At 47.2% G+C, this 26,407-nt stretch overlaps 2 protein-coding genes across 4 annotated transcripts; one reads left to right on the top strand and one right to left on the bottom strand.

The window, feature by feature from the left end:
- Positions 1-8,574: 8,574 nt before the first annotated feature.
- LOC136313624 (uncharacterized) lies at positions 8,575-17,563 on the bottom strand. The gene is made up of 3 exons (XM_066244137.1): positions 17,545-17,563; positions 9,058-9,845; positions 8,575-8,598 (listed from the first exon to the last, which is right to left on the bottom strand). Exons 1-3 carry the CDS (start codon positions 17,561-17,563, stop codon positions 8,575-8,577), a joined length of 831 nt encoding a protein of 276 aa, XP_066100234.1.
- Positions 17,564-19,094: 1,531 nt separating this feature from the next.
- On the top strand, positions 19,095-26,268 carry B9D2 (B9 domain containing 2). Of its 3 annotated transcripts, none has more exons than XM_066242711.1 (4): positions 19,095-19,536; positions 20,664-20,755; positions 23,646-23,771; positions 25,671-26,268. In XM_066242711.1, the coding sequence occupies exons 2-4, from the start codon at positions 20,668-20,670 to the stop codon at positions 25,982-25,984; spliced, it is 528 nt and encodes a 175-aa protein (XP_066098808.1). In that variant the 5' UTR covers positions 19,095-19,536; positions 20,664-20,667; the 3' UTR covers positions 25,985-26,268. The 3 variants fall into 3 exon arrangements, with proteins under 3 accessions (XP_066098808.1, XP_066098807.1, XP_066098806.1); XM_066242710.1 differs by lacking the exon at positions 19,095-19,536 and adding an exon at positions 20,019-20,165 and having other exon boundaries at positions 25,671-26,267; XM_066242709.1 differs by lacking the exon at positions 19,095-19,536 and adding an exon at positions 20,019-20,159 and having other exon boundaries at positions 25,671-26,265.
- Positions 26,269-26,407: the final 139 nt, after the last annotated feature.

Below are 26,407 nucleotides of genomic sequence, written 5' to 3'. Positions count from 1 at the left end.
TTTTTTGTTTGTTTTTTGTTTCTTTTTGTTTGTTTGTTTGTTTGTATTTTTCTGAAGTTGGAAACGGGGAGGCAGTCAGACAGACTCCTGCATGTGCCCAACCGGGATCCACCCGGCATGCCCACCAGGGGGCGATGTTCTGCCCCATCTGGGGCGTCGCTCTGTTGTAACCAGAGTGATTCTAGCGCCTGAGGCAGAGGCTATGGAGCCATCCTCAGTGCCTGGGCCAACCTTGCTCCAATGGAGCCTTGGCTGCGGGAGGGGAAGAGAGAGACAGAGAGAAAGGAGAGGGGGAGAGGGGGAGAAGCAGATGGGCGCTTCTCCTGTGTGCCCTGGCTGGGAATTGAACCCAGGACTCCTGCACGCCAGGCTGACGCTCTACCACTGAGCCAACCGGCCAGGGCACTAGCCCAATTTTGAAGATCAAGAAACCAAGGCTCAGATGTTCGCTCACTTGGCCGAGGTTAAATGGAACTAGGCCTGGCAGATTATAACCCAGAGCTATATTCCTTGCCGGTCAAGGGGAGGGAAGGAGGCAGAGGCAGAAGGTGGGGTAGGGGTTTCCCGGGAAAGGAGGCTGAGATGAGAGTGGGCTGGAGAGGAGGTAATGTGCTGGTTATCAGCATGGGTGGTGGTTGAGTGTTTGGAGCCACAGGAACTTGAGTTCCTCTCCATGCTCTTCAGGTCACTCTCTGTGTGACCTCTGGAAAATGGCATCACTTCTCTGAACCCCAATTTCTTCATCTGTAAATAGTGTAAATACTCCCTGCCTCTTAGAGGTAATAACATACACAAGCCACTTAAATTAGGTGAGATAAAAGTGTCCAACATTTAGTGTCAGCCTGACCTGTGGTGGCGCAATGAGATAAAGCGTCAACCTGGAACACTGAGGTCGCTGGTTCGAAACCTTGGGCTTGCCTGGTCAAGGCACATATGGGAGTTGATGCTTCCTGCTCTTCCCCCTTCTCTCTCTCTTTGTCTCTCTCTCTCTCACTCCTCTCTCTCTAAAAAATCAATAAATAAAATATTTTTTTTAAAAAGTGTCCAACATTTACCCAAAGCCCAGCAACATAAGTGCTGGAAACATGTTTGTGCTTACGAACATTATTTATACCATCTCCATCAGCCTTATCAGGGAAACTCTCCTCACCCTGCCAGCCTCCACCTCCTTCAGGGCTCACCCTGCTTGCACTGGCTTCCCCTTCCAGAAGCCCTCCATCTCTCAGTCCCAGTGAGCCACGCTGGAGGCTTCTCTGTCTAACACCTGGCCAGATAGAGTTCACTCACTCAAGGGCTCCAGGGCTCTGTGCCCAGAGTCCAGACGCCAGAGCTGGCACTGGCCCCACTCCCAGGGAGATCACTTGAGTCAGCCAAAGTTTCTGGCAGACGACAGGCAGGTGGGAGACCCACAGGAGGGTACATGAGAGGGAGGAGGGAGCAGTATTGTTTTATCTGGAAGAGATACCCTGTTATCTAGCTCCTTAACCTCTTTCTGATTGGTTTTTCATTTCATTTATCACTATGAAACATAATACAGTAGCTGCCTTTATCCATGAGAATAAGTTCCAAGAGCCTGAGTGGGTGCCTAAAACTGTGGGCAATACCAAAACCTATATACACAACGTTTCTTCCTATGTGAACATAAATACCTATGCTAAAGTTCAATTTATAGATTAGGCACAGTAGTCTGACCTGTGGTGGAGCATTGAAGAAAGCATTGTCTTAGAATGCTGCGGTCACCAATTTAAAACCCTGGGCTTGCCTGGTCAAGGCACATGTGGGAGCTGATGCTTCCTGTTTCTCCCCCATTCTCTCTCTCCCTCTCCTCTGTAAAATAAAAGTAACTTAAATAAATATGTAAATAAGGCACAGTAAGAGACTAACAATAATAACTAATAAGAAAATAGAACACATGACAATATGCTCTCAAAATATCTTGTTATACTGTACTCATCCTTCTTGTGGTGATGTGAGATGATCCAATGCCTATGTGATGAGGTGAAGTGAAGTGAATGACAAAGGCATTGTAACTTAATGTTAGGCTACTATTGACCCTCTGATGGTAAAGGTTCTATGAACACTAGCACTTCAGTACCATGATGGTCGATCTGATAATGGAGAGGGCTGCTAAGTGACTGCTGGTGGGTAGCGTATACATCGTGGATACACTGGACAAGGGATGATGCACATCCTGGGTAGGATGAAGCCAGATGACGTGAGATTTCATCATACTATTCAGAATGGCGTGCAATTTATTTATTTATTTATTTATTTATTTATTATAATTTTATTTAATTAATATAGTGGGTGCAAATGTGATAAACAGACTGACTTTATTTTTTTAGCTTTTTTATTTTATTTTTTATTTTATTTTTTTTAATTTTTATTTATTTATTCATTTTAGAGAGGAGAGGGAGAGAGAGAGAGAGAGAGAGAGAGAGGAGCTGGAACCATCAACTCCCATATGTGCCTTGACCAGGAAAGCCCAGGGTTTTGAACTGGCAACCTCAGCATTTCCAGGTCGACTCTTTATTCACTGCGCCACCACAGGTCAGGCCAAATGTAGCTCTTTTTCTTTTTTTTCTTTCTTTTTTTCTTTATTCATTTTTAGAGAGGAGAGAGAGAGAGACAGAGAGACAGAGAGACAGAGAGAGAGAAGGAGGGAGGAGCTGGGAGCATCAACTCCCATATGTGCCTTGACCAGGCAAGCCCAGGGTTTTGAACCAGCGACCTCAGCATTTCCAGGTCGACGTGTTATCCACTGTGCCACCACAGGTCAGGCTAGAATGGCGTGCAATTTAAAACTTAGGAGTTGTTTATTTCTGGAGTTCTCCATTTAATATTTTTAGATCATGGTTGAACTACTTGAGTTCATTTACTTGAAACAGCAGAAAGCAAAACCGGCGATAAGGGGACACTACTGTATATGTTTCTGTTGTTTGTAGTTTGAACCCTCCCACATTATTGTCAGCTACGGGAGGCCTGAGATTTGGTCAGTTTTGTTCACTGCTGTGCCTCCAGGCCTGAAACAGTGCCTGGCACGAAGTCGGCCTTCCTGCATATTTGTGAGATGGGGACATGAATTCCCACCAGCCTTAGTTTTTCACTCAGTGGCTCTGGGTCCCTCGTTCCTCTGGGCCACTCAGCAAGTTCATTTACTTCCATTTAGAGCTCTCTGGCCACCAGCCTTATACAGTCTCCCCAACCTCACCCCTTTCAAAAAGGTCTCAAGAAGACCCAGGGTTTGTGATGGTCCTGGTATATTAAACATGAGATTCCACCTGGAATCATCAAGGGATGCTTAAACCATTGATGACAGTTCAATGAGGAACAGGGCATTTATCTAGTTTCAAATTATTTTCCCACAGATTACTTATTTGTTACAGAAGGAAAAAATAGTATTAGTGGAGAATATAGGCAGATATCACCTTAACCAAGTGATAGAAGTTAACATCATCAGGAATAAAACAAATTGACATTATATGCCTCCTGATATATACTGAGGACACAACATCATCTCTTTGGTTTTCCTGCCAAAATAAATCCATCATCTGAATCTAATTATGAGGAAACATGAGACAAAGTAAAATTGATGGACACTCTATAGTAGCTGGCTTGTATTCTTCAAAACTGTCAATGTTGCCTGACCTGTGGTGGCACAGTGGAGAAAGCGTCGACTTGGAAATGCTGAGGTCGCTGGTTCGGAACCCTGGGCTTGCCTGGTCAAGGCACATATGGGAGTTGATGCTCCCAGCTCCTCCCTCCTTCTCTCTCTCTGTCTCTCTCTCACCCTTTCTCTCTCCTCTCTAAAATGAATAAATAAAATTAAAAAAAAAAAAATGTCAATGTCACCTGACCAGGTGGTGGCGCAGTGGATAGAGCATCGGACTAGAATGCAGAGGACCCAGGTTCGAGACCCCAAGGTCGCCAGCTTGAGCATGGGTTCATCTGGTTTGAGCAAAGCTCACCAGCTTGGACCCAAGGTCGCTGGCTCCAGCAAGGGGTTACTCGGTCTGCTGAAGGCCCGCAGTCAAGGCACATATGAGAAAGCAATCAATGAACAACTAAGGTGTCGCAACAAAAAACTGATGATTGATGCTTCTCATCTCTCTCCGTTCCTGTCTGTTTGTCCCTGTCTATCCCTCTCTCTGACTCTCTGTCTCTGTAAAAAAAAAAAAAAAAAAAAAAAAAAGTTAATGTCGTTTTCTGACACCGTAATGGTGTGCATTAATGTCCTGGGCGATGCTCTCAAGAGCTCCAACAATGCCAATAAGAGAAGCAAACAACAGTTTTTTATTAGGCTGTGCTCCAAAATCATCGCCTGGTTTCTTTCTTCTTATTATTCTTTTTTTTACAGAGAAAGAGAGAGAGTCAGAGAGAGGGATAGACAGGGACAGACAGACAGGAACAGAGAGATGAGAAGCATCCATTATTAGTTTTTCGTTGTGCATTGCGACACCTTAGTTGTTCATTGATTGCTTTCTCACATGTGCCTTGAACTCGGGCCTTCAGCAGACCGAGTAACCCCTTGCTCAAGCCAGCGACCTTGAGTCCAAGCTGATGAGCTTTTGCTCAAACCAGATGAGCCTGCGCTCAAGCTGGCGACCTCAGGGTCTTGAACCTCGGTCTTTCCGCATCCCAGTCCAATGCTCTATCTACTGCGCCACCACCTGGTCAGTCTATGTGCAAATTTTTTTAAAAAGTCTATTAACCAATGTCAGCTCAATAAATTTATTTTAATTTAATTTGTTTATTTTTGTGACAGAGACATAGAGAGGGACAGATAGGGACAGACAGGAAGAACGAGAGATGAGAAGCATCAATTCTTTCTTGTGGCATCTTAGTTATTCATTGATTGTTTTTTCATATGTGCCTTGACCAGGGGGCTCCAGCAGAGTGAGTGACCCCTTGCTCAAGGTAGTGACCTTGGGCTTAAGCCAGCGACCTTGGCCTTCAAGCCAGTGACCTTTGGGCTCAAGCCAGTGACCATGAGGTCATGTCTATGATCCCACTCTCAAGCCAGTGACTTCGGGATTTTGAACCTGGGTCCTCTACGTCCCAGTACAACGCTCTATCAACTGTGCCACTGCCTGGTCTGGCAATAAACTTAATTTTTAAAAGTAAAATATAGCCCTCGCTCGTTGGCTCAGGAGTAGAGCATCAACTTGGCAGCTGGAAGTCCCAGGTTCGATTCCTGGTCAGGGCACACAGGAGAGGTGACTGTTTGCTTCCCTCCCTCCCCATCCCTCTCCCCTACCTTCCTCCTCCTGCAGCCATGGCTCAATTGATTCTAGTGCATTGGTGGGGGCCAGGGCCCTGAGGATGGCTCCTGGAACCTGCACCTCAGGTTCTAAAATTAGCTCAGTTGCCAGTGGCCCCAGGCTAGCAGAGCATCAGCCCCAGATGGGGGTTGCCATGTGGATCCTGGTTGGGGTCTATGGGGAAGTCTGTCTATATAGCTCCCTTACTCTCACTTAAAAAAAAAAAAGTAGCCTGACCTGTGGTGGCGCAGTGGATAAAGCGCCGACCTGGAAATACTGAGGTTGCCAGTTCAAAACCCTGGGCTTGCCTGGTCAAGGCACATATGGGAGTTGATGCTTCCAGCTACTCCCTCCTTCTCTCTCTCTCTGTCTCTCTCTCTCTCCCTCTCTCTCTCCTCTCTAAAAATGAATAAATAAGCCCTGGCCAGTTGGTTCAGTGGTAGAGCGTCAGCCTGGCATGCGGAAGTCCCGGGTTTGATTCCTGGCCAGGGCACATAGGAGAGGCGCCCATCTGCTTCTCCACCCCTCCCCCTCTCCTTCCTCTCTGTCTCTCTCTTCCCCTCCCGCAGCCGAGGCTCCATTGGAGCAAAAGATGGCCCGACCGCTGGGGATAGCTCCTTGGCCTCTGCCCCAGGCGCTATTGTGGCTCTGGTCGCGACAGAGCGACACCCTGAATGGGCAGAGCATCGCCCCCTGGTGGGCGTGCCGGGTGGATCCCGGTCGGGCGCATGCGGGAGTCTGTCTGACTGCCTCCCCATTTCCAGCTTCAGAAAAATACAAAAGAAAAACAAAAACAAAAAGAAAACCTAAAAATGAATAAATAAAAAAAAGAAAAATTGGCCTGACCTGTGGTGGCGCAGTGGATAAAGCGTCAACCTGGAAACACTGAGGTCGCCGGTTCAAAACCCTGGCTTGCCTGGTCAAGGCACATATGGGAGTTGATGCTTCCTGCTCCTCCCCCTTCTCTCTCTCTCTCTCTCTCTCTCTCTCCCCCATCCTCTCTAAAATGAATAAAGAAAATTTTAAAAATTAAAAAAAAAGAAAGATTATAAAAAAGAAAAATTTAAAAAAAAGTAAAATAAAGAGATTGATAAAGCTATAAAAAATGTCAATGTCATAAAAAACAAACAGTAACGCCTGACCTGTGGTGGCACAGTGGATAAAGCGTTGACCTGGAAATGCTGAGGTCGCCGGCTCGAAACCCTGGGCTTGCCTGGTCAAGGCACATATGGGAGTTGATGCTTCCAGCTCCTTCCTCCTGTCTCTCTCTCTCTCTCTCTCTCTCTCTCTCTCTCTCCCCCGCCCTCTCTCTACTCTCTAAAATGAATAAATAAAAATTTTTAAAAAATTAAAAAAAAAAAAAACAGTAACAAAACAATGTAAAACCTGGCAGGCCTGTTCTAGGTTAATGGTGACTAAGAAAACATGACAACTAAATACAAACTATGTTACTGGATAGAGGACAGAAAGTGATAGACTATGTTATTGGAGCAATGGGAAAATTTTGAATAAAAATTATAAATTAGCCTGACCAGGAGGTGGCGCAGAGGATAGAGCGTCGGACTGTGATGCAGAAGGACCCAGGTTCGAAACCCTGGGGTTGCCAGCTTGAGTGCAGGCTCAATCTGGCTTGAGCAAAAAGCTCACTAGCATGGACCCACAGTCACTGGCTTGAGCGGGGGCTTACTCAGTCTGCTGAAGGCCCGCAGTCATGGCACATATGAGAAAGCAATCAATGAACAACTATGGTGTCACAACGAAAAACGGATGATTGATGCTTCTTATCTCTCTCCGTTTCTGTCTGTCTGTCCCTATCTATCCCTCTATCTGACTCTCTCTCTCTCTGTCCCTGTAAAAAAATTAAAAATTAAAATTAAGGCCCTGGCCGGTTGGCTCAGCGGTAGAGCGTCGGCCTAGCGTGCGGAGGACCCAGGTTCGATACCCGGCCAGGGCACACAGAAGAAGTGCCCATTTGCTTCTCCACCCCTCCGCCGCGCTTTCCTCTCTGTCTCTCTCTTCCCCTCTCTCAGCCAAGGCTCCACTGGAGCAAAAGATGGCCCGGGCGCTGGGGATGGCTCTGTGGCCTCTGCCTTAGGCGCTAAAGTGGCTCTGGTCACAACATGGCGACGCCCAGGATGGGCAGAGCATTACCTCCTGGTGGGCAGAGCATCGCCCCTGGTGGGCGTGCTGGGTGGATCCCAGTTGGGCGCATGCGGGAGTCTGTCTGACTGTCTCTCCCTGTTTCCAGCTTCAGAAAAATGAAAAAAAAAAATTAAAATTAAAAAAAATAAATTATAAATTAGATGATAGTTTGCATCAATATTAAATTAATACAGTGGAGCCTGGCCTATGGTGGCCCAATGGATAAAGCTGAAGTCACCGGTTCAGAACCTTGGGCTTGCCTAGTCAAGGCACATACGACAAGCAAGCAATGAACAATTAAAGTGAAGCAACTCTGAGTTGATACTTCTCACCCCCCTCCTCTCTCTGTAAAATCATAAATAAAATCCTTAAAAAAGAAAATTAATGTGATAGAAAATGTAAAAGTAGTATTATAATTATAGAGGAGAATCCCCCCCTCCTTGTTCTTAGGAGAATTTGACTTCTGAAAATAATGAGTTGTGAATAATACATATACAGGGTGGGGCAAAAGTAGGCTTACAGTTCATACAAAAAATAATAAAATAATTAATGAATAATAATACAATAATAAACTGTGTGTTTCATGTACTCACAGCTGTAAATCTACTTATGCCCAACCCTGTAAAAATACTTATATATAATATATAAAGGAAGCAAAAAAATTGAACAAAATTTCAGAAAAGAGGAAATCCAAGGAAATAATGAATATTAATAAAGGTACTCAACTAGTTATCAGGGAAGTGCACACTGAAATCACAGTGTGATACCAATGCACACCCACTAAAATGGCTAAAATGAGAAAGAACACCACTACCACCAAGTGTTGGTGAGGATGGGGAGGAGGGGGACTTTCATATACAGAAAATTGCTCTGACTCCCAGGAAGACTGTTGGGTAGTGTCTACTAGAGCTAAACATAACCCAGCAATTCCACTGCAACCAGATATGAACATATGTCCGTCAAGAGACAACTTCTCAACAATATGTGTATTAAAAAATTGTAGCATCTTCACACACAGGAAACTACACAGCAATGAGAACACAGCTCCAAGCAACAGCATGGATAGATTTCACAAACAAAATTCAGCAGGCACCAAACAATACACACTGTGTGATTTTATTTATATAAAGTACAAAAACAGGCCAAATTAACCCATGTTATTTCAATGCAGTTAGCGGTTAGCCTTGGCAGCATCCTGGAAGAGGCACGCAGGTGTCCCAGGGGGCTGCTTGTGCTCTTTGAGTTGAGCTCTACTTACCAACTGAATTCAGTTTATGAAATTTAACCCAGCTCTTCATTGTGATTTGTGCACTTTTCTGTACATATATTATACTTTAAAACAGTTATTTTTGAAAAAGAATGAATTAGCCTGACCTGTGACAGCACAGTGGATAGAGTGTTAACCTGGAATGCTGAGGTTGCCAGTTCAAAGCCCCAGGTTTCACATGAGAGAAACAACTACTACTAGGAGTTGATACTTCCTGTTCCTCCCCTTTCTCTCTTTCACTCCTCTTAATAAAATCAATAGGGGTAGGGGGAGTGGTAGAGGTGGGGGGGGTGGTAGGGAGAGTGGTAGAGGTAGGGGGAGTGGTAGGGGGAGTGGTAGAGGTAGGGAGAGTGGTAGAGGTAGGGGGAGTGGTAGGGGGAGTTGTGCGGGAGTGGTAGAGGTAGGGGAGTGGTAGGAGGAGTGGTAGGGGGAGTGGTAGAGGTAGGGAGAGTGGTAGGGGGAGTGGTAGAGGTAGGGAGAGTGGTAGAGGTAGGGGGAGTGGTAGGGGGAGTGGTAGAGGTAGGAGGAGTGGTAGGGGGAGTGGTAGAGGTAGGGAGAGTGGTAGAGGTAGGGGGAGTGGTAGGGGGAGTGGTAGAGGTAGGAGGAGTGGTAGGGGGAGTGGTAGGGGGAGTGGTAGAGGTAGGAGGAGTGGTAGGAGGAGTGGTAGGGAGAGTGGTAGAGGTAGGGGGAGTGGTAGGGGGAGTGGTAGAGGTAGGAGGAGTGGTAGGGGGAGTGGTAGAGGTAGGGAGAGTGGTAGAGGTAGGGGGAGTGGTAGGGGGAGTGGTAGAGGTAGGAGGAGTGGTAGGGGGAGTGGTAGAGGTAGGGGGAGTGGTAGAGGTAGGGGGAGTGGTAGGGGGAGTGGTAGAGGTAGGGGGAGTGGTAGAGGTAGGAGGAGTGGTAGGGGGAGTGGTAGGGGGAGTGGTAGAGGTAGGGGGAGTGGTAGGGGGAGTGGTAGAGGTAGGAGGAGTGGTAGGGGGAGTGGTAGGGGGAGTGGTAGAGGTAGGGGGAGTGGTAGAGGTAGGGGTAGTGGTGGGGGGAGTGGTGGGGGGAGTGGTAGGAGGAGTGGTAGGGGGAGTGGTAGGGGTAGGGGGAGTGGTAGGGGTAGGGGGAGTGGTAGGGAGAGTGGTAGGGGGAGTGGTAGGGGTAGGGGGGTGGTAGGGGTAGGAGGAGTGGTTCTGGTAGGTGAGTGGTAAATAGAATCTTTAAAAAAGGACTAAGAGGCCCTGGCCGGTTAGCTCAGTGGTAGAGTGTCAGCCTAGCATGCAGGAGTCCCGGGTTCGATTCCCGGCCAAAGCACACAGGAGAAGCGCCCATCTGCTTCTCCACCCCTCCCCCTCTCCTTCCTCTCCTTCCTCTCTGTCTCTCTCTTCCCCTCCCACAGCCAAGGCTCCATTGGAGCAAAGTTGGCCCGGGCGCTGAGGATGGCTCTGTGGCCTCTGCCTCAGGAGCTAGAATGGCTCTGGTTGCAACAGAGCAATGCCCCAGATGGCAGAGCATCGCCCCCTGGTGGGTGTGCCGGGTGGATCCCAGTCGGGTGCATGTGGGAGTCTGTCTGACTGCTTCCCTGTTTCCAACTTCAGAAAAATACAAAAAAATAAAAATAAAAATAAATTAAAAATAAAAAAGGACTAAAAGAAGAAAAAGAAAAAGAGTTCGACTTCTATATAAGACATAGATAAGTTCCCAAGATGTGTCACTAAGTGAAAAAAGCAAGCTATAAAACAATTTGTACACTCACTATAGAAAACAGTAGGGCAGTTCCTGAAAACATTTAGAATTAACATGTGACCCAGCAATTCCACTTCTGGGTATAGACCCAAAAGAACTGAAAGCAGGGTCTTAAAAAGATGTTTGTACACCCATGTTCAGAGCAGCTTTATTCACAATAGCCAAGAGGTGAAAGCAACCCAAGTGTTCATCAACAAATTAATGGAAAAACAAAACGGGGCGTACATATACAATAGACTATTATTCAGCCTTTGAAAGGCAGAAAATCTGATACTCATTATGATATAGATAATTCTTGAGGACATTATACCAAATGAAATAAGCCAGTCATAGAAGGACAAATACTAAATTGATTCTACTTATATGAGATACATAGAGTAGTCAAATTCATAGGGACAGAAAGTAGAATGTTGGTTACCAGGGGCTGGGGTGGAGGGGAGGAGGGGAGTTATTTTATGGGTTCAGAGTGTTAATTTTGCAAGATAAAAATGGTTGTAGACATTAGTTGCACAATTATGTGTATACACTTAATGCCACTGATGTGTACACTTAAAAATGGTTCAGATAGTAAATTTTGTTATATATATTTTACCACAACTTTTTAAAAGTTAAAAATAAAAAGTATATAATATCAGATGTACATAAATAAAAAGTACATAAAAAATAAAAGGTACAAAAAAGTACATAAAAATAAAAAGTACGCCTGACCTGTGGTGGTGCAGTGGATAAAGCGTCGACCTGGAAATGCTGAGGTCGCCGGTTCAAAATCCTCCTGGCTTGCCTGGTGAAGGCACATATGGGAGTTGATGCTTCCCGCTCCTCCCCCTTCTCTCTCTCTTTCTCTCTCCTCTCTCTAAAATAAATAAATAAAACTTAAAATAAAAAAATAAAAAGTACATATTCTTGTAAAAATATGTAAAATATGCTATTTCAGTAACAATAAAAACCATCAATAATAGCAAACATTATTGTCCTTCTTATGTGCCAGGCACCGTCTTAAATTTATTACATATTTGTAATAGTAAGTTATTGCTGTGACAAATTATCCCCCCAAACTTAGTGGTTAAAATAGTTTATCACTGACATAGTTTCTGAAGATCAGTCATCTGGCAGGCTGAGTGCCTCTGGTTCAGAGTGCCTCATGAAGTCACAGTCAGCATGTTGGCCAGGTGCTGGTTATCTGATGATCTGACTGAGGCTGGGAAGATCTGCTTCCAAGATGGATCATTCATATGATGCTGGTTGTTGGCAGGATGCCTCAATTCTTCCCCATTTGGGTCTCTCCGTTGACAGCTTTACTACTGTTACATCATAATGGCTGACCTCTCTCAAGGTAAATCATCCAGGAGAGAGATTGAGGAGGTTTTTCACGGCCTGGTTTTAAAAGTCACACAGCAGCACTTCTGCCACATTGTATGGGCTAGAATCAAGTTACCAAGTGCAGCCTATACTCAAGGAGAGAGGAATTAGACTCCACATAGTGAAAGAAAGAGTGTTAAATAATTTTTATTCTTTGTGGATATATTTTAAAATACGTAGCTCCATACATTCATTAAATCCTGACAATAATTCAACAAGGTTGGTACCATCATTCATTCTCACATCACAGATCAGGCACTGAAGGTCACACAGACGGGTCAGAGCCAAGACTAAAATCCAGGCAAACTGGGAACCATTTCTTTTCTTTCTTTCTTTCTTTCTTTCTTTCTTTCTTTCTTTCTTTCTTTCTTTCTTTCTTTCTTTCCTTCTTTCTTTCTTTCTTTTTTTTTTTTTTTCAGTGAATGGAGGGGAGGCAGAAACAGACGCCCGTGTGCGACTCAACCGAACTGGGATCTACTGGCAGATGCTTTGCCCATCTGGAGCATTGCTCTATTGCTCAGCAACTGAGCTCTTCTTAGCGCCTGAGGTGGAGGCCATGGAGCAACCCTCAGCATTCTGCACCAACTTGCTCCAATTGAGCCATGGCTCAAGGGTAAGAGAGATAGAGAGAAGCAAGAGGGGGGAGGGGTGGAGAAACAGATGAGAGCTTCTCCTTTGTGCCTTTATCAGGAATCAAACCTGGAACATCTGCACTCTGGTCTGATGCTGTACCATACCACTGAGCCAACTAGCCAGGGCCTGAGGCATTAATTTTCTTTCTTTCTTTCTTTCTTTCTTTCTTTCTTTCTTTCTTTCTTTCTTTCTTTCTTTCTTTCTTCTTTTCTTTCTTTCTTTCTTTCTTTCTTTCTTCTTTTCTTCCTTTCTTTCTTCTTTTCTTCCTTCCTTTCTTTCTTTCTTTCTTTCAATCTCTCTCTCTTCTTTCTTTCTTTCTTTCAATCTCTCTTTCTTTCTCTTTTGTGAGAGAGACAGACAGACAGAGACAGACAGGCTAGAAGGGAGAGAGATGAGAAGCATCAATTCTTCATTGTGGCATCTTAGTTGTTCATTGATTGTTTTTCTCATATATGCCTTAACCAGGGGGCTCCAGCAGAGCTAGTGACCCCTTGCTTGAGCCAGCGAGCTTAGGCTCAAACAAGCAACCTTGAGCTTCAAGCCAGTAACCTTTGGGCTCAAGCCAGCGACCATGGAGTCATGTCTATGATCCCACAGTCAAGCCAGAGACCCCACACTCAAGCTGGTGACCTTGGGGTTTCAAACCTGAGTCCTCTGCATCCCAGTCCAATGCTCTAACCACTGTGCAACCACCTGGTCAGGCCAGAAACATTTTCTTAATCACTAATATCAACCAGTAAGGAAGAAACCGATTGTAAAAAAAAAAAAATTAAGAAGGAACATTGACAGGACTTGATAACTGTTTAGATGTGGGAAATGATAGCATACAGGATGACACCCAAGTACAACCTCCGTATTCCTTTGAATCTGGGAGACCTGTTGCAAGAAGGGCAGGATAGCAGAGAGGTTAAGAACACAAAGTTGAGGAAACTATCATCAATTTGGCTTAAGGGAAATAATTTTTGCCCAAATTTCTTCATTTTAAATAAAACCGATATTATCACCTACCTGATGGGATGTCTGTGAAGATTAAAACAGATCATACAAGCAGAACAATCCATTTCTGGGGGACTGGTAGAAAGAAATAACTCAATAAGTGGTAGCTTGCAAGTATGCCTATTACTGAAATATCCCATTGATTTATTTTATTTATATAAATATTATCCAATTAAAATGTTGCCCCCTCCTATAACATTGAGTTGGTGATGCTAATTTTTGTAATCCCATTTTGCTAAAAGGTAAGCGAATACGTTCTCTTTGGGCTCCTGAGCTGGGTACAGAAATAAGGGACTAAGGCAAGTGTTTGGGAAGTCAGAATTTATGAGTGTCTCTGAGTCACTCTCCTCATGCCCATTACGTGTATAGAGCAGCTGTGTTAGGCTTGCTCGCAGGTTTAGCAGCTACAAGCACTGCCTGATTACTGCATGAGCACAAGGCAGAGACACGTGTGCATAGCAAATATAAGGCTATGGGTGCTTCCCCTGGGTGGTGATTCTCCCAGATCGCTCTCACGCCACCATGAATGCAGTTTTCCTTGCTCCCTTCCTTGCTCTTACTGCAAATAGCAGATTTTCTTTTGTTTATTAGCTCTTTCACTTTTGTTATTTGCTTGCATGTCTTTGCGAGCCTTTAGCAAACAGGTATGGTCAAACACTTTCAGACTCTGAAGTTTCTGTACTTTCTGCCCAAATCCAATGTGAACTTGCCTCGCCTCAGCCACTGGCATTACACCTGGTGTAGTGGGCAGGGTTCAGAGCAGATGTGTATGGAGCCCCCGACACCCTTGAAGGTTGGGGCAGAGGAGTGGTCACTGTTCTCCAGTGTATGGTTCCCTGTGGCTGTCCTTTCGGGGGCCAAAGGCTGGGTGTTTTTTTTTTACAGCCCTGCGAGAAGAAACTGAGAGCTCTGTGCAAGAGGCAGCCCGAGGTTGAAAGCTCCAGAATGACATGCGGACCAAGCAGCAATGCTGGAATGGTCCCTGGACAAAGAGCTGCAGATACAAGAATTGCAAGTCAGACTGTAGCCTGAGCACCAACAGCGCCTGGAAATGGAGCAGTCTCTGGAGAAGGAATTGTGGGTTCACGAGTTGTAGTTGGCAGCGACAGCTGTTGGAGAAACAACCGCAGATTCAGGAGCTTGAGAGTCAGCTTCAGGCCGAGAGCTGTCAGCTGCAGAAGCCAAAGTGGTGCGCGGAAGAAGGAGCTGCATTGCGGCCTGCGGTATCACTCTGAGTGGGCAGGAGCAGGCGTTTCTGACTCCTCCTCTTCTGAGGGGGAGGCTCTGGCAGCAACTGCTGTCTGCAGACTCAGAGCCCCGCCGGTGATCGCCAAGAAGGTAAAATCCCAGCAGCCAAGGGCCCCTCAGGGGCAACCACAGGCTCCTTCACAGGTAGTGGGGCACTCTGTGGTCCAGCCCTACACCCAGGCAGAGCTGATGGAGTTGGGGGCACAATTCAGGCAGAAACCCATGGAGCCAATGGCAGCCTGGTAACTGAGGTTGTGGGACATAGAGGTGGATGGCATCATGCTCTCCAGAACAGAGATGGAGAAACTGGCTGCCACTACCACACACTCCTCCTTGAGGCAGTGTCTTCAGAACTGCCATGACAACCCAGGAAACCATACCCTATTAGAGTGGGTGATGGCTGCCATTCATACGGTCTGGCAGAATGCCAGAGACTTGCCAGGGGCAATGAGTCGGTGGCAGTGCTATAGTGAATTAGTAAAGGTCCTTCGGGAACTAGGTATGAGGTATGCTGCTTTCCACCTGGGGTCCTGTGGACCAGACGAGGAAGTGTTTACAGCCGAGATGTGAGATCTTATCCTCTGCAATGCCCCATCAGCCCTTTTTGGGTCACTAGTGGCTATCTTGGGCCCCTATGTCAGACAGCCTATCAACACAGTTATGTAGATAATAGCATATTTGGGGGAGCTGGAGGTAGCATGGAATCACAAAACTGTGAGGGCTGCTGCCCATGCTGCCCCTCAGACTAGCAAGAGGAATGGGCCTGTGAAAGTTACCCAAACACAGATGTGGGTAGATTTCATTGCGGCTGGGACAGATAGGTAAAAATTGGATGGCAAGCCTAATAAAGTCCTTTTGGAGCTTTGTCAGCAGCTTAAACCAGGACAAATATTCCAGCCACTGAAATGAATGGCCCAGCAGCTACCAATAATACAGTTGGTGTGCTGGCGGCATGGCACCAAGATTATATGATGGAGACCGCTGAAGGAGAGGAGGACCCCTAAGACCCGCTGTTCCAGCTTGAATAGGGGGAAAGTCGAGAGACCCGTCTAGCAGGGACAGATGGGGACCAGAGGCCATACATGGAACTGGCTATCCACTAGTCCCCTCCTAATGTACAATGGGTATTGGCGTTGGTGGATACAGGTGCAGAATGTTCCCTTATTTATGGGAACCCAGAATGGTTTGCTGGGACCCCAGTGGCCACTGATGGGTTTGGGGGCCAAACTGTTCAAGTGAAGCCAATAACTATTCCATTGGGGATAGGAAGACTCCCTCCTAAGCCACACAAAGTATATGTATCTCCTATTCCTGAATATACTTTGGGGTAGATGTCTTGTTAAGGACTGTTTTTGGAAACTATAGCTGGGGTGTTCCACCTGCCTGTCCAGGTTGTGAAGGCAGTGTTGTGAGGACATGCAGCACACCCCCCTTGCAATTACCTGTTGCCTGGCGTGTGACTAGCACAAAACAGTACCACCTGCCAGGCGGCTATGAAGAAATCACTGGGACAATCCTTGAACTAGAAAAGGTGAGGATCATCCGGCAGGCACACAGCCCTTACAACTCCCCAGTGTGGCCTGTGCGCAAACCAGACGGAACCTGGCGAGTGACAGTGGGTTGCAGAGAACTGAATAAAGTTGTTCCCCATTTGAATGCTGCTGTACCCTCAATAGCTAACCTGATGGATCGGTTAAGCCATGAGTTGGGGACATACCACTTTGTGGTAGATTTGGCTAGCGCCTTTTTCTCTATTGATATAGCTGCAGAGAATCAAGACCAATTTGCCTTCACTTGGGAAGGGTGGCAATGGACCTTTACAGTATCATCACAGGGCTATTTGCGTAGCCTGATCTTGTGTCATGGGCTGGTGGCTGCTGACCTGGCTAAATGGAAACAACCAGAGGCACCTTGTGTCATGGACTGGTGCCTGCTGACCTGACTAAATGGAAACAACCAGAGGCAGTTTGTATGTATCATTATATCAATGACATTATGCTAACTAGCGACTCTCTTCTAGAATTGGAGCAAGCAGTTCCTACCCTGCTATCCCATATGAAAGCATGTGGCTGGGTGGTCAATGAGGGAAAATTACAAGGACCTAGGTTATCTGTTAAGTTCTTGGGAATTGTCTGGTCTGGTAAGACAAAGGTTATCCCTGACACAGTTATAGATAAGATCCAAGCATATCCTGTGCCCACTACGGTAAAGCAGTTACAGGAATTCCTAGGTCTGTTGGGGTATTGGCAAGCATTCATACCGCATTTAGTTCAGTTACCGCGTCCCTTATATTACCTTATTTGGAAGAGGGTTCTCTGGGATTGGACTGAGCAAGCACAAGGTGCATTTGCAGCAGCTAAGAGAGCTGTCAAGGCGGCACAGGCTTTGAATGTGTTTGATCCTGCCAGGCCCTTTGAGCTTGATGTCCATGTAACCCCTGAGGGGTTTGGATGGGGCTTGTGGCAACAGACAGAGCACTTACGGCAACCTATTGGGCTGTGGTCCCAGTTGTGGAAAGGCGCTGAAGTCCATTACTCATTAGTGGAGAAACAGTTGGCAGCTGTGTATACTGCCCTTCTGGCAACTGAAGAGTATTATGACCACAACTCCAGTTACTCTATTGCAGGATGGGTGAGAGATTGGGCAACCAAACCTTGTAGTGGTACGGCCCAAACCTCCACCCTGGCCAAGTGGAGTGCCTACCTGCAACAATGCTGTGCTCTTAGTACCAGCCCACTGAGAGCAGAACTGCAGAACTGCAGGAAGTCTTGGGTCCAGTCACCTATGAGACCTTAGAGTCCGGTGCAGCTGGGGCTCAGGAGGCAGAACCTGAAGTCAGTCCCTATGAAGAGGGGCGACTGCCTATACCCAAGGATTCCTGTTATGCTGATGGTTCTAGCAGGGGCCAACCTGCCAAGTGGATGGCCATAGCCTTCCATCTGGCCACTGAGACTACTTGGATGGACACAGGTACAGGCCAAAGCAGCCGATGAGTGGAATTAAGAGCCCTATGGCTAGTTTCCCGTAATGAACCTTCACCTCTGGTGATTTGCGCCGACAGCTGGGCTGTCTATCGTGGACTGACCCGTTGGATTTCTACTTGGTACATTAACTAGTGGATGGTAATGCATCATCCACTATGACTATGGGGTCAGGCCATGTGGCAAGATTTAAAGGAACTAGGACACCAGAAACTGGTAACAGTATACCATGTCACAGGACATGCCCTTCTATCTCCCTGGAATACGAGGCAGACACTTTGGCGAGGGTGCAATGGTTGGAGACTGTGCCTGTAGGTGACATGGCACAGTGTCTCCACTGGGTCTGTTCCATGCGGGACAAAAAACTATGTGGCCTATCGTTAAGGCATGGAACTTGCCTGTGCAGATGCGGGGCAGCTGTGTTAGGCTTGGTCACAGGTTTACCAGCCGCAAGCACTTTGCTTGATTACTGCATGAGCACATGGCAGAGGTACAGGTGCATAACCTATGTAAGGCTATGGTGCTGCCCTTGGGCGGAGATTGTTCTAGATCGCTCTCCCACCACCATGAGGTGTGGTTTTCCTTGCTCCCTGTCCTTACTGCGAATAGCAGATTTTCCTTTGTTTATCAGCTTTCACTTTTGTTATTTGCTCACTCTGTCTTTGCTCGCCTCCAATAAACGGGTATGGCCTGACACTTTCAGGCTCCGCAGTTTCTCTACTGTCTGCCTGAATCCAATGTTAACCTGCCTGGGCTCTGCCACTGGCATTACAACATGCTTGAGCAGGGGTCCCCAAACTACGGCCCGCGGGCCACATGCGGCCCCCTGAGGCCATTTATCCGGCTCCGTCGCACTTCCGGAAGGAGCACCACCATCTCATTAGCCAAAAGCAGGCCCATAGTTCCCATACTGGTCAGTTTGTTGATTTCAATTTACTTGTTCTTTATTTTAAATATTGTATTTGTTCCCGTTTTGTCTTTTTACTTTAAAATAAGATATGTGCAGTGTGCATAGGGATTTGTTCATAGGTTTTTTTTATAGTCCGGCCCTCCAATGGTCTGAGGGACAGTGAACTGGCCCCCTGTGTAAAAAGTTTGGGGACCCCTGTGCTTGAGTAAACTAAAACCTAAAGCCATGCAAAGTCACAAGACCAGTTACTGGCAGAGTCCAGTTTTCAAGAACCGTATTTTCTACAGTTACAGAGGCCTCAGTTCCTCATTTCTCATACCCATTCCTCCTCCTTGTTTATAATGAGCACGGGCAGTTTTTCTGAGAAGGAAGTTGGATTATCAGTCCAAGAAGCCTGGGGAACTCTAAAAAAAGGAAGGAAAACCTCCCCAACTTCTCGATTATCTCCGAATGAGGAAGAACTTCTTTCTAGTCATGAGGCAGAAGGATAAACTATCCTGAGGGAGAGCACCCCATGGCCCTAGCTCAAATCTCTGGGTTGTGATCGCCTTCGGGGCAGAGATTTGGGGGCTGTTGGTCAAATAATTTTGTAAATATGATATATATGTTTGCTCGCTTATAGTTTGCATTGGGCGTGGGAGACAGGTTGTAAGCAGGCAGGGTCATTATAGCCCAAGGCTTAAGTTTTAAGACTAAGCATTTCCCACCCTTTTAATAGTAAGATTTTTTCAAAACAGCTTTCCCCATACCCTTGACTGTTGCATGATGTGTGGTGGTGCACTCTCATGAGGAATCCCATTATGCCTCAGATAAGTGACTTTTGTATCAGAGACTTCCTTGTTTGTATATTGGATTAAAGGTTTTGATTTCTACGCTATAAAATGGGGCAGAGGAGCCCATGCTGGAGGAGAGCATAGAAAGGACACGTGGAAGAGAGAAGCATCCAAGATGGTGGAGTGCTGAAGGAGAATCCAGTTTGTGCAGAGAGAAGGAAGGAGATAGGGAATAGAGGTGAGTAAGGCTGGTGAGTAGAAACTTTTGATTCTAGGAAACTTGGACAAGTCAGTGGCTTTGGGAGCCCTGAGTGGAAAGGGAAGTGTTTTCCCACTGTGTGTATTTCTTGCCCCTGGTGAGAGCTAGGATAAAGCTAATGGCCCACCAGTTCTTGGTTCCGTTGTTTCATTACCGTCTGTTTGAATCAAATGCAAACCAGCACCGGCCAGGCGGCTGTGATGGTGGCGGTGGCTACTGGCTTTACAGGGGCCACGGAAAATTGATGAATTTATTTTGTGAATAGGATATCTGGGAGAAACAGCTGGCGCAAACTTACTCAGCTGTCTGGCCACACCCCAAATGGCGGAACCATGGGTGGTGAGGGAGAGACGCTTTTCCCAAAATGGAGAGCGGGAAAAGAAAAAACGTCCATCAGAGCTTAGCCCCGCCCTGACAGGCAGTAGGGCCAATTAGCGGCCCCACAGGGCGGGTACAGGGGAGGAGGTTGCTGTTGCTCCAGCAACAACCAGGGAGCAGGAAGGCGGCAGCGGCCTCGCAGGGATCCGGCCCCTCAGACGCTGCCTGGAAGGTCCTGGGAGAGGCGCGTGCCACACCTGGGAAGTCAGTTCCCGCGGAGAGAGGTACAGGTTAGGTTCACGAACTCCAACTCCGATGTCGCTTTCGTCCCTTCTAACCGTTAGCTGTTCTGAGCTAGGAATAGCGCATGCGTACACTTAAGAGGCGGGGCTTTAGCACCCTGCTCTTAAAACGCATGCGCTTTCCGGAGCTGCGGGGGCAAGAGGGAGAAGCTGAGGCAAGGAGGTGGAGTTTCTGTCTTTGTGGGTGGAGCTACTGGCCCCTGGGGTGGGGCTTTTCTCTGCACTGAGCAAGAAGAGTTTTTTTTTAAAGATGCCAGCTCTTCAGCCTAGCCTTCCTTAACACCCGAATTTTTTCGGAGCTCTCCTGGAGAGGCATTTAGGATCATGGTTAAGACCCCAGCCTCGGTGGTTTGATGAAACTATTTAACTACTTTAGAATCGTAGTACTGTCCCTTATTTGAAAGGCCTAAGTTTCCGTATCTGTCAGGTGGAAATGATAGTACCCTTACCTCACAGGATTATGATTTTATTTTATTTTATTCTCAGGGCCATGGCCGAGGTGCACGTGATTGGGCAGATCGTAGGGGCCACTGGTTTCTCAGAAAGTAGCCTCTTCTGCAAGTGGGGCATCCATACAGGTATTCCTGGACTTAGTTTATTTCCCCACCAGGACTCCCAGCCTAGAAGTTTCCCCCTCCTTCCTTGACCTTGTGGCCCAGTTCCTGATCCTCATCCTCCATGGATGCTCAAGACTCCTAGCCCTGATCACACTATCCATTTGAGTCTCATTGCTCCCTTTTTATCCCTTCCCATCCCATCTCCGGGAGCTCTGGCTCCTTCTCTCTGAACATACAGCCCTTAAGAATATGGGACTTTAGGCTAGACCCAGAGGCGGATTAAGGTCGGTTGAAGCCCTTGGTGCAGAAGAAAATATTGGGCCCCTTAAAAAAAAGAAACAGGGAAAATAAAAGTACATGTTAACCATATTTTTAAATAAATACAAAATATTATGTACTAGTAATGTTAAAATTGCACACATGAAACCAAACTTGGTGTCATTAGAAAAAAGTGTAAAGGGGTTTTGTAGGGCTCTTCAGAAGTCGAGGCCTAGGGCCCACCCATTAAATCTGCCTCTGGCTTGACCCCACACACACTCCCAATCCTCAGAACACTAGACAGCCTTAACCTTACTGTTTGGACTTTATTCACCATTTTAGGAGTGCTCTGGGCCCCTCATCCATCTTAATCCTTTGCTTAACAGTCTCCGTTTACTGAGTTTTTACTGTAAAATGGAAGTTTTCACCCCAGATTTACAGAGGAAAAGCCACCCTCTTATATTTATAATTCTCTGTGAGAAAGTAGAAACCCTGTTCTGGTAGTCATCCAAGTCTATCCACATGGCCCAGTGTGGGGTTGTGTAATGGTTAGAGCCTCCAGTCTAGGCTCAAATACTAACTCTCCCACTTATTAAATTGGGGACCTTTGGACTTAATCTCTCTGAGCCTCAGTTTCCTTGTCTGAAAATGAAGCTAATAGATAAAAGGCAGCACAAGGTTGAGGTTAAGAGCATAGAGTACCAGGGTTCAAAACCAGTTATTAATTATATGACCTTGGGCATTTGTCTTTGCCTCAATTTCCATCTGTACTATGGCAATAATAATAATAATAATAACACTGAACTCATGGGATGGTTGTGCGAACTAAATAATAGCAGCACTTAGGAGAGAACCTGGCCTTATAAGTATTCGGTGTTTACCCAGCTCATGTAAAAGTTGGATAGGGTCTTCTGTGTAAAGCCCTGGGTATGTTGCCTAGCACGGATAAATGCACATGATACAAGTGTGGCTATTGCCATCATCATCTCTTCAGGCCGTGGGTCCTTGGTGATGTCACTGGTGGATAGGGTGGTGGTTGAGATTCCCTGGAAAACTGTGGTCCTCCACCTGAGCAGATGAAGAGGCAGGCTCTGGAGTCAGGCTTGGTTTCCAGTCTGGGCCCCACCTGCTCTGTGACTCTTGGCAGGTGCTGCCCCATCTTGGAGCTTCAGTTTCCTCATCTGTAAACTGGGATATTTGTCCTCCATGGGGGTTGGGAAATATTGTATAAATATATAAAAAGCCAGACCGAGGTCTTTTGCTTTCCTTGCCTGGACCAGAGAGAATAATAACTCATACGGTTTTTACGATGTCAGGGACTGTTAAGGGGGCAGTTAATTCAGCAGAGAACTCGGAGGCAGTCGGATAAAGGGGTTGGGCTCTACAGTCCGACAGAGCTCAGTCTGAATCCAGATCCACCGTGGACTTTGGTCTGTGTACTCCATGGGGAGAACAGTGCTTGGCACACAGTAGGTGTTCAGTAAATGTTCGAGAAATGAATGGAAAGGTGACCTTCCTTTTCAGAGTCTGTTTCTTTACTTGTATTGTGAGGATTATATTATCACCCACCTTCCAGGTCCACTTATTTGTCCAGCTAACATTTATTGAGCACCTTCTGTATACTAAGATCTGAGTTTGAGGTCCTGGGAATCCATCAGTATATAAGATCCCTGCTCTCCTGGGGAACACATTAGAGACTAAACAAATAAAGAAATTAGTGTAATGATTACAGATGTTTGTAGGTACCCAAGAAAGAAATTAGATGAAATAATGTGATAGGGCCTAGTTTTGAATAGGAGGGTGAGGGAGAACCCCTCTAAAAGTGGCACTCAAGCTAAGCCCTGAAGGATGAACAAAAGCCAGGCATGGGGACATCCAGGAGCAGAGCTTTCTAGGCAGAAAGAACAGCCAGTGCAAAGGCTGTTTCCAAGGAGGGAAACAAATATAGGACAAGTGAGGCTAGAGGTAGTGAGAAATGGGGAAAGTGATGGAGATGAGTTCAGGAAGAGGGACACAGGCCAGACCTAGGGCTTTGAAGGCTATGAGGAGAGTCTGTAGACAGGGGGTGGGGTGGGGATTAAGAGTCCTAGAGGGTGGATTAAATGAATTCATCACTAGAGTGCTTAGCACAGTGTTTGGCATTTGGTAAGCATTCAGTGCATTTTTGCTATTATTGTCACCCACAGTAGGACTGGTATTATTACTGTGTGCCTTTTACAGTGTGCTCATGCTCTTTGTCAAAGGGCAGCCTTGGTTCCATCTTAGTCCTTGGACTAGGCCTCTAAATGCAGGGTGAGATTAGTAACAAAATGATACTCAACACTTATCCAGCACTCACTATGCCCCAGACACTGTTCTAAATCCTCTGTGTGTATTAGCTCATTTAATCTGCTCACAAAATAACAAAGAATGCATCATTACACCCACTTGACAGATAGGGAGATCCTGGCAGGGAAAGTTAACTTGCCCAAGTACGCACAAGCAGGAAGAAGCAATGCCGGGATTTGAATCCAGACGTTTGGCTCCAGAGTCCAAGCTTCGTGGCCTCTCTCCCCCAGTGCGAAATGGGGTCTTATAGCCACAATGATATCCCCTTCCTGATGGCTGCCTCCCACCTTTCCCTGTCGCATCAGTGTCCTGGCTCTCATTGCAGGGGCGGCATGGAAGCTCCTGTCAGGTGTACGGGAGGGCCAGACACAGGTGGACACCCCCCAAATAGGGGACATGACCTACTGGTCCCACCCTATTGACTTGCACTTCGCCACCAAAGGCCTCCAAGGTAGGTTCCTGGGCTGGACCCTGAGCCAGTCTAAGGGGATAAGGGTTAGCAGCACCCCATGGGGTTAGGACTGGGAATACCAAGTTCTGGCCCTGGAGAGGCTGAGTAGAGGCCTCCCATGGCTGACCCTCGGGTAAGTCAAAGGCCAGGAGTGGAGGGAGAGAGGGAAAGGTGGAGACCAGAGGAAGAGGGGAGATGGCTTTCAAAGAGAGGCAGGACTCCTTGGCTGTTCAGAGGAGAAATGAGTATGTGGGGGAGGAAGGGTATCAAAAAATCTGTTCTGGTGGAAAATTTGGGTCATTGGAGAGGAGTGGATTCCAGGAAATAGCCTAGGTAAATTAAATATGCCATATATTTCAACAAAATAAATAACATTTACTGAGTGCCTGGCTTGTGGTGGGTGATGCCAGGGAGATTGAGACGGCCCCCAGCCCTGTCCTCATAGGGTTCACTATCCCATGGGGGAGTCTGAGCTGTTTTCAGATAGTGGCAGCTCAGATGGGCAGGGATGGGATGGGGTATTCTAGAGGGCTGTGGGAGCCAAAAGGAGGCTCCTGACTCTTGGGAGGTCAGGGAGGACTTCCTGGAGGAGGGGATGTTTCAACTTGGCTGTGAGGGGCAATTGGAGCTAATAAGGCAGAGGGAGGGAAGAGGATTCGAGGCAGAGAGCTGTGTGTAGAAGGCTCAAAGGGTAAAGTGAGCCAGGACATCTAGAGGATGGAGGGAAAGCAGGAAGACTGCAGGTGGTGAGGTGGCAAGGGATAGGGGATAGGCCACACAGGGCTTTGAATGCCAGGCTGCAGTGCTGAGGCCTCCCCTGAAGGCACTAGGGAGACACAGCAGGTAACTGACAAGTCAGATATTGCTTCTAAAAGATCCTTCTGGGTGCTGGTGGGTGATGGATTGGCACATGAAGCAGGCAACTATCTTTTCACTCGTCAAAACCCAAGTCCTCCACTGGTCCCACCAAGCAGCTCCCACCTCTGGGCCTTTGCACAGGCTGTTCCTTGTCCTGGGAATGCTCTTGCCTAGCTGTCCACATGGCCCACTCCCTTCCCTCTTTTAAACATTCACTCAAATGTCCCCTTCTTAGCGAAGCTTTTCTTGATCATCCCCTTTCTAAAACTGCATCCCACCCCCATCCTACCTAGCTATATTTTTCTCCAGACTAGTTATCACCATCTGGCATACCCTGTAATTTGCTTATTTTACTATATTCGTTGTCTAGGATGTCAGCTACACAGGGTAAGAATTTTGATCTGCTCTGTTCACCTCTGTGTCCCCAGCTTTTAGAACAGGGCTTACCACAGAGGGGCTCAGAAAAGAGAGTAAAAGGGGACTAGATTTCCGAGAGTTTTGCCTACCAAGCTGACAATCTGAACTGTATTCTTAGGACACTGGGAAACATGGGAGGAGAAAGATACTTCCAGATAGATGCCAGGTGGAAGGTGGATTGGAGGGGGCGAGAAAGGAGTCCATGAGCCCAGGGTGGAGCACAGGGCGGGAATAAGGGAGGCATCCAGGACAAGTCCCAAGGTGCTTGCTTACTTGGGGACTGGGCTGCCCTTAGATGGGGGCACATAGGAGGCCACGGAGAGGAAATTAGCAGAGGCTAGATCAAAAGGGCCTTGCTTGTTGAGATTGGATTTTATCTTGAGGGCTCTGGGAGCCATGGAAAGTTTTGAGCATGTGAGGAACATGGATTCAGAAATGGCTGAATCCATTTCTTTGGCTGCTGTGTGGGAGTGGGAGTCCAGAGAGGGGGCTAGGACAGAAACCCGGCTTGGCTTGGCTCTTTTTCTCCCTTCCTCTCTCTAAAATCAATAAAACAAACAAAAATGGGGACTCAGGGGGAGGAAACCAGGCTGCGACTATTCTTCCCTCCCTCCTGTCTTGCAGGCTGGCCCCGGCTCCATCTCCAGGTGTGGTCTCAGGATAGCTTCGGCCGCTGCCAACTTGCAGGCTATGGCTTTTGCCACGTACCCAGCAGTCCAGGCACCCACCAGCTGGACTGTCCCACCTGGCGGCCCCTGGGCAGCTGGCGGGAGCAGCTGGCACGGGCCTTTGTGGGTGGTGGGCCTCAGTTGCTGCATGCGGACGCCATCTACAGTGGGGCTGACCGCTATCGCCTGCACACAGCCGCTGGTGGCACCGTGCACCTTGACCTAGGCCTGCTGCTGCGCCATTTTGACCGCTATGGCGTGGAATGCTGAGACATCCTGCCTCAACAGCCTCAGTCCACATCCCTGGACACCCATGAAGGGGCAGGATTGCACAATGGTCAGAAGTGTGGCCTCTGGAGACTGCCAGACCTGACTCCAGCCAAGTCACGGAGCGGCTTCTGTCCTGACTGGCACTTCAAGTCCAGCTTCCCCATCTGTAAAATGGTGGTAGCAAGTGTCTGGAATCCCAGGTTCTTGGGAGAAGAGGCTGCCTGGCACCTGCAACTGCTAAATAAAGAAGAGCAGTTCTGACAGGTGTGGGTGCCTTCCTGAACTGCTGACCTGCCTGATGGCCTGTGTCCCATCCTCCCAATGACACCTTCCTTTCTCATACCCCCACCTCTGACACTCACTTCCCCATCCTTGGGCTCAAACTCTGATCTCCTCCCCACTATGGGTGCCCCCTTATAAACC

Source organism: Saccopteryx bilineata, chromosome 9 (genome assembly GCF_036850765.1).
Source record: "Saccopteryx bilineata isolate mSacBil1 chromosome 9, mSacBil1_pri_phased_curated, whole genome shotgun sequence".
Lineage (NCBI taxonomy): Eukaryota > Metazoa > Chordata > Mammalia > Chiroptera > Emballonuridae > Saccopteryx > Saccopteryx bilineata.
Note: the sequence above shows the minus strand (reverse complement) of the source record. Positions and strands in the feature narration are given on the sequence as shown.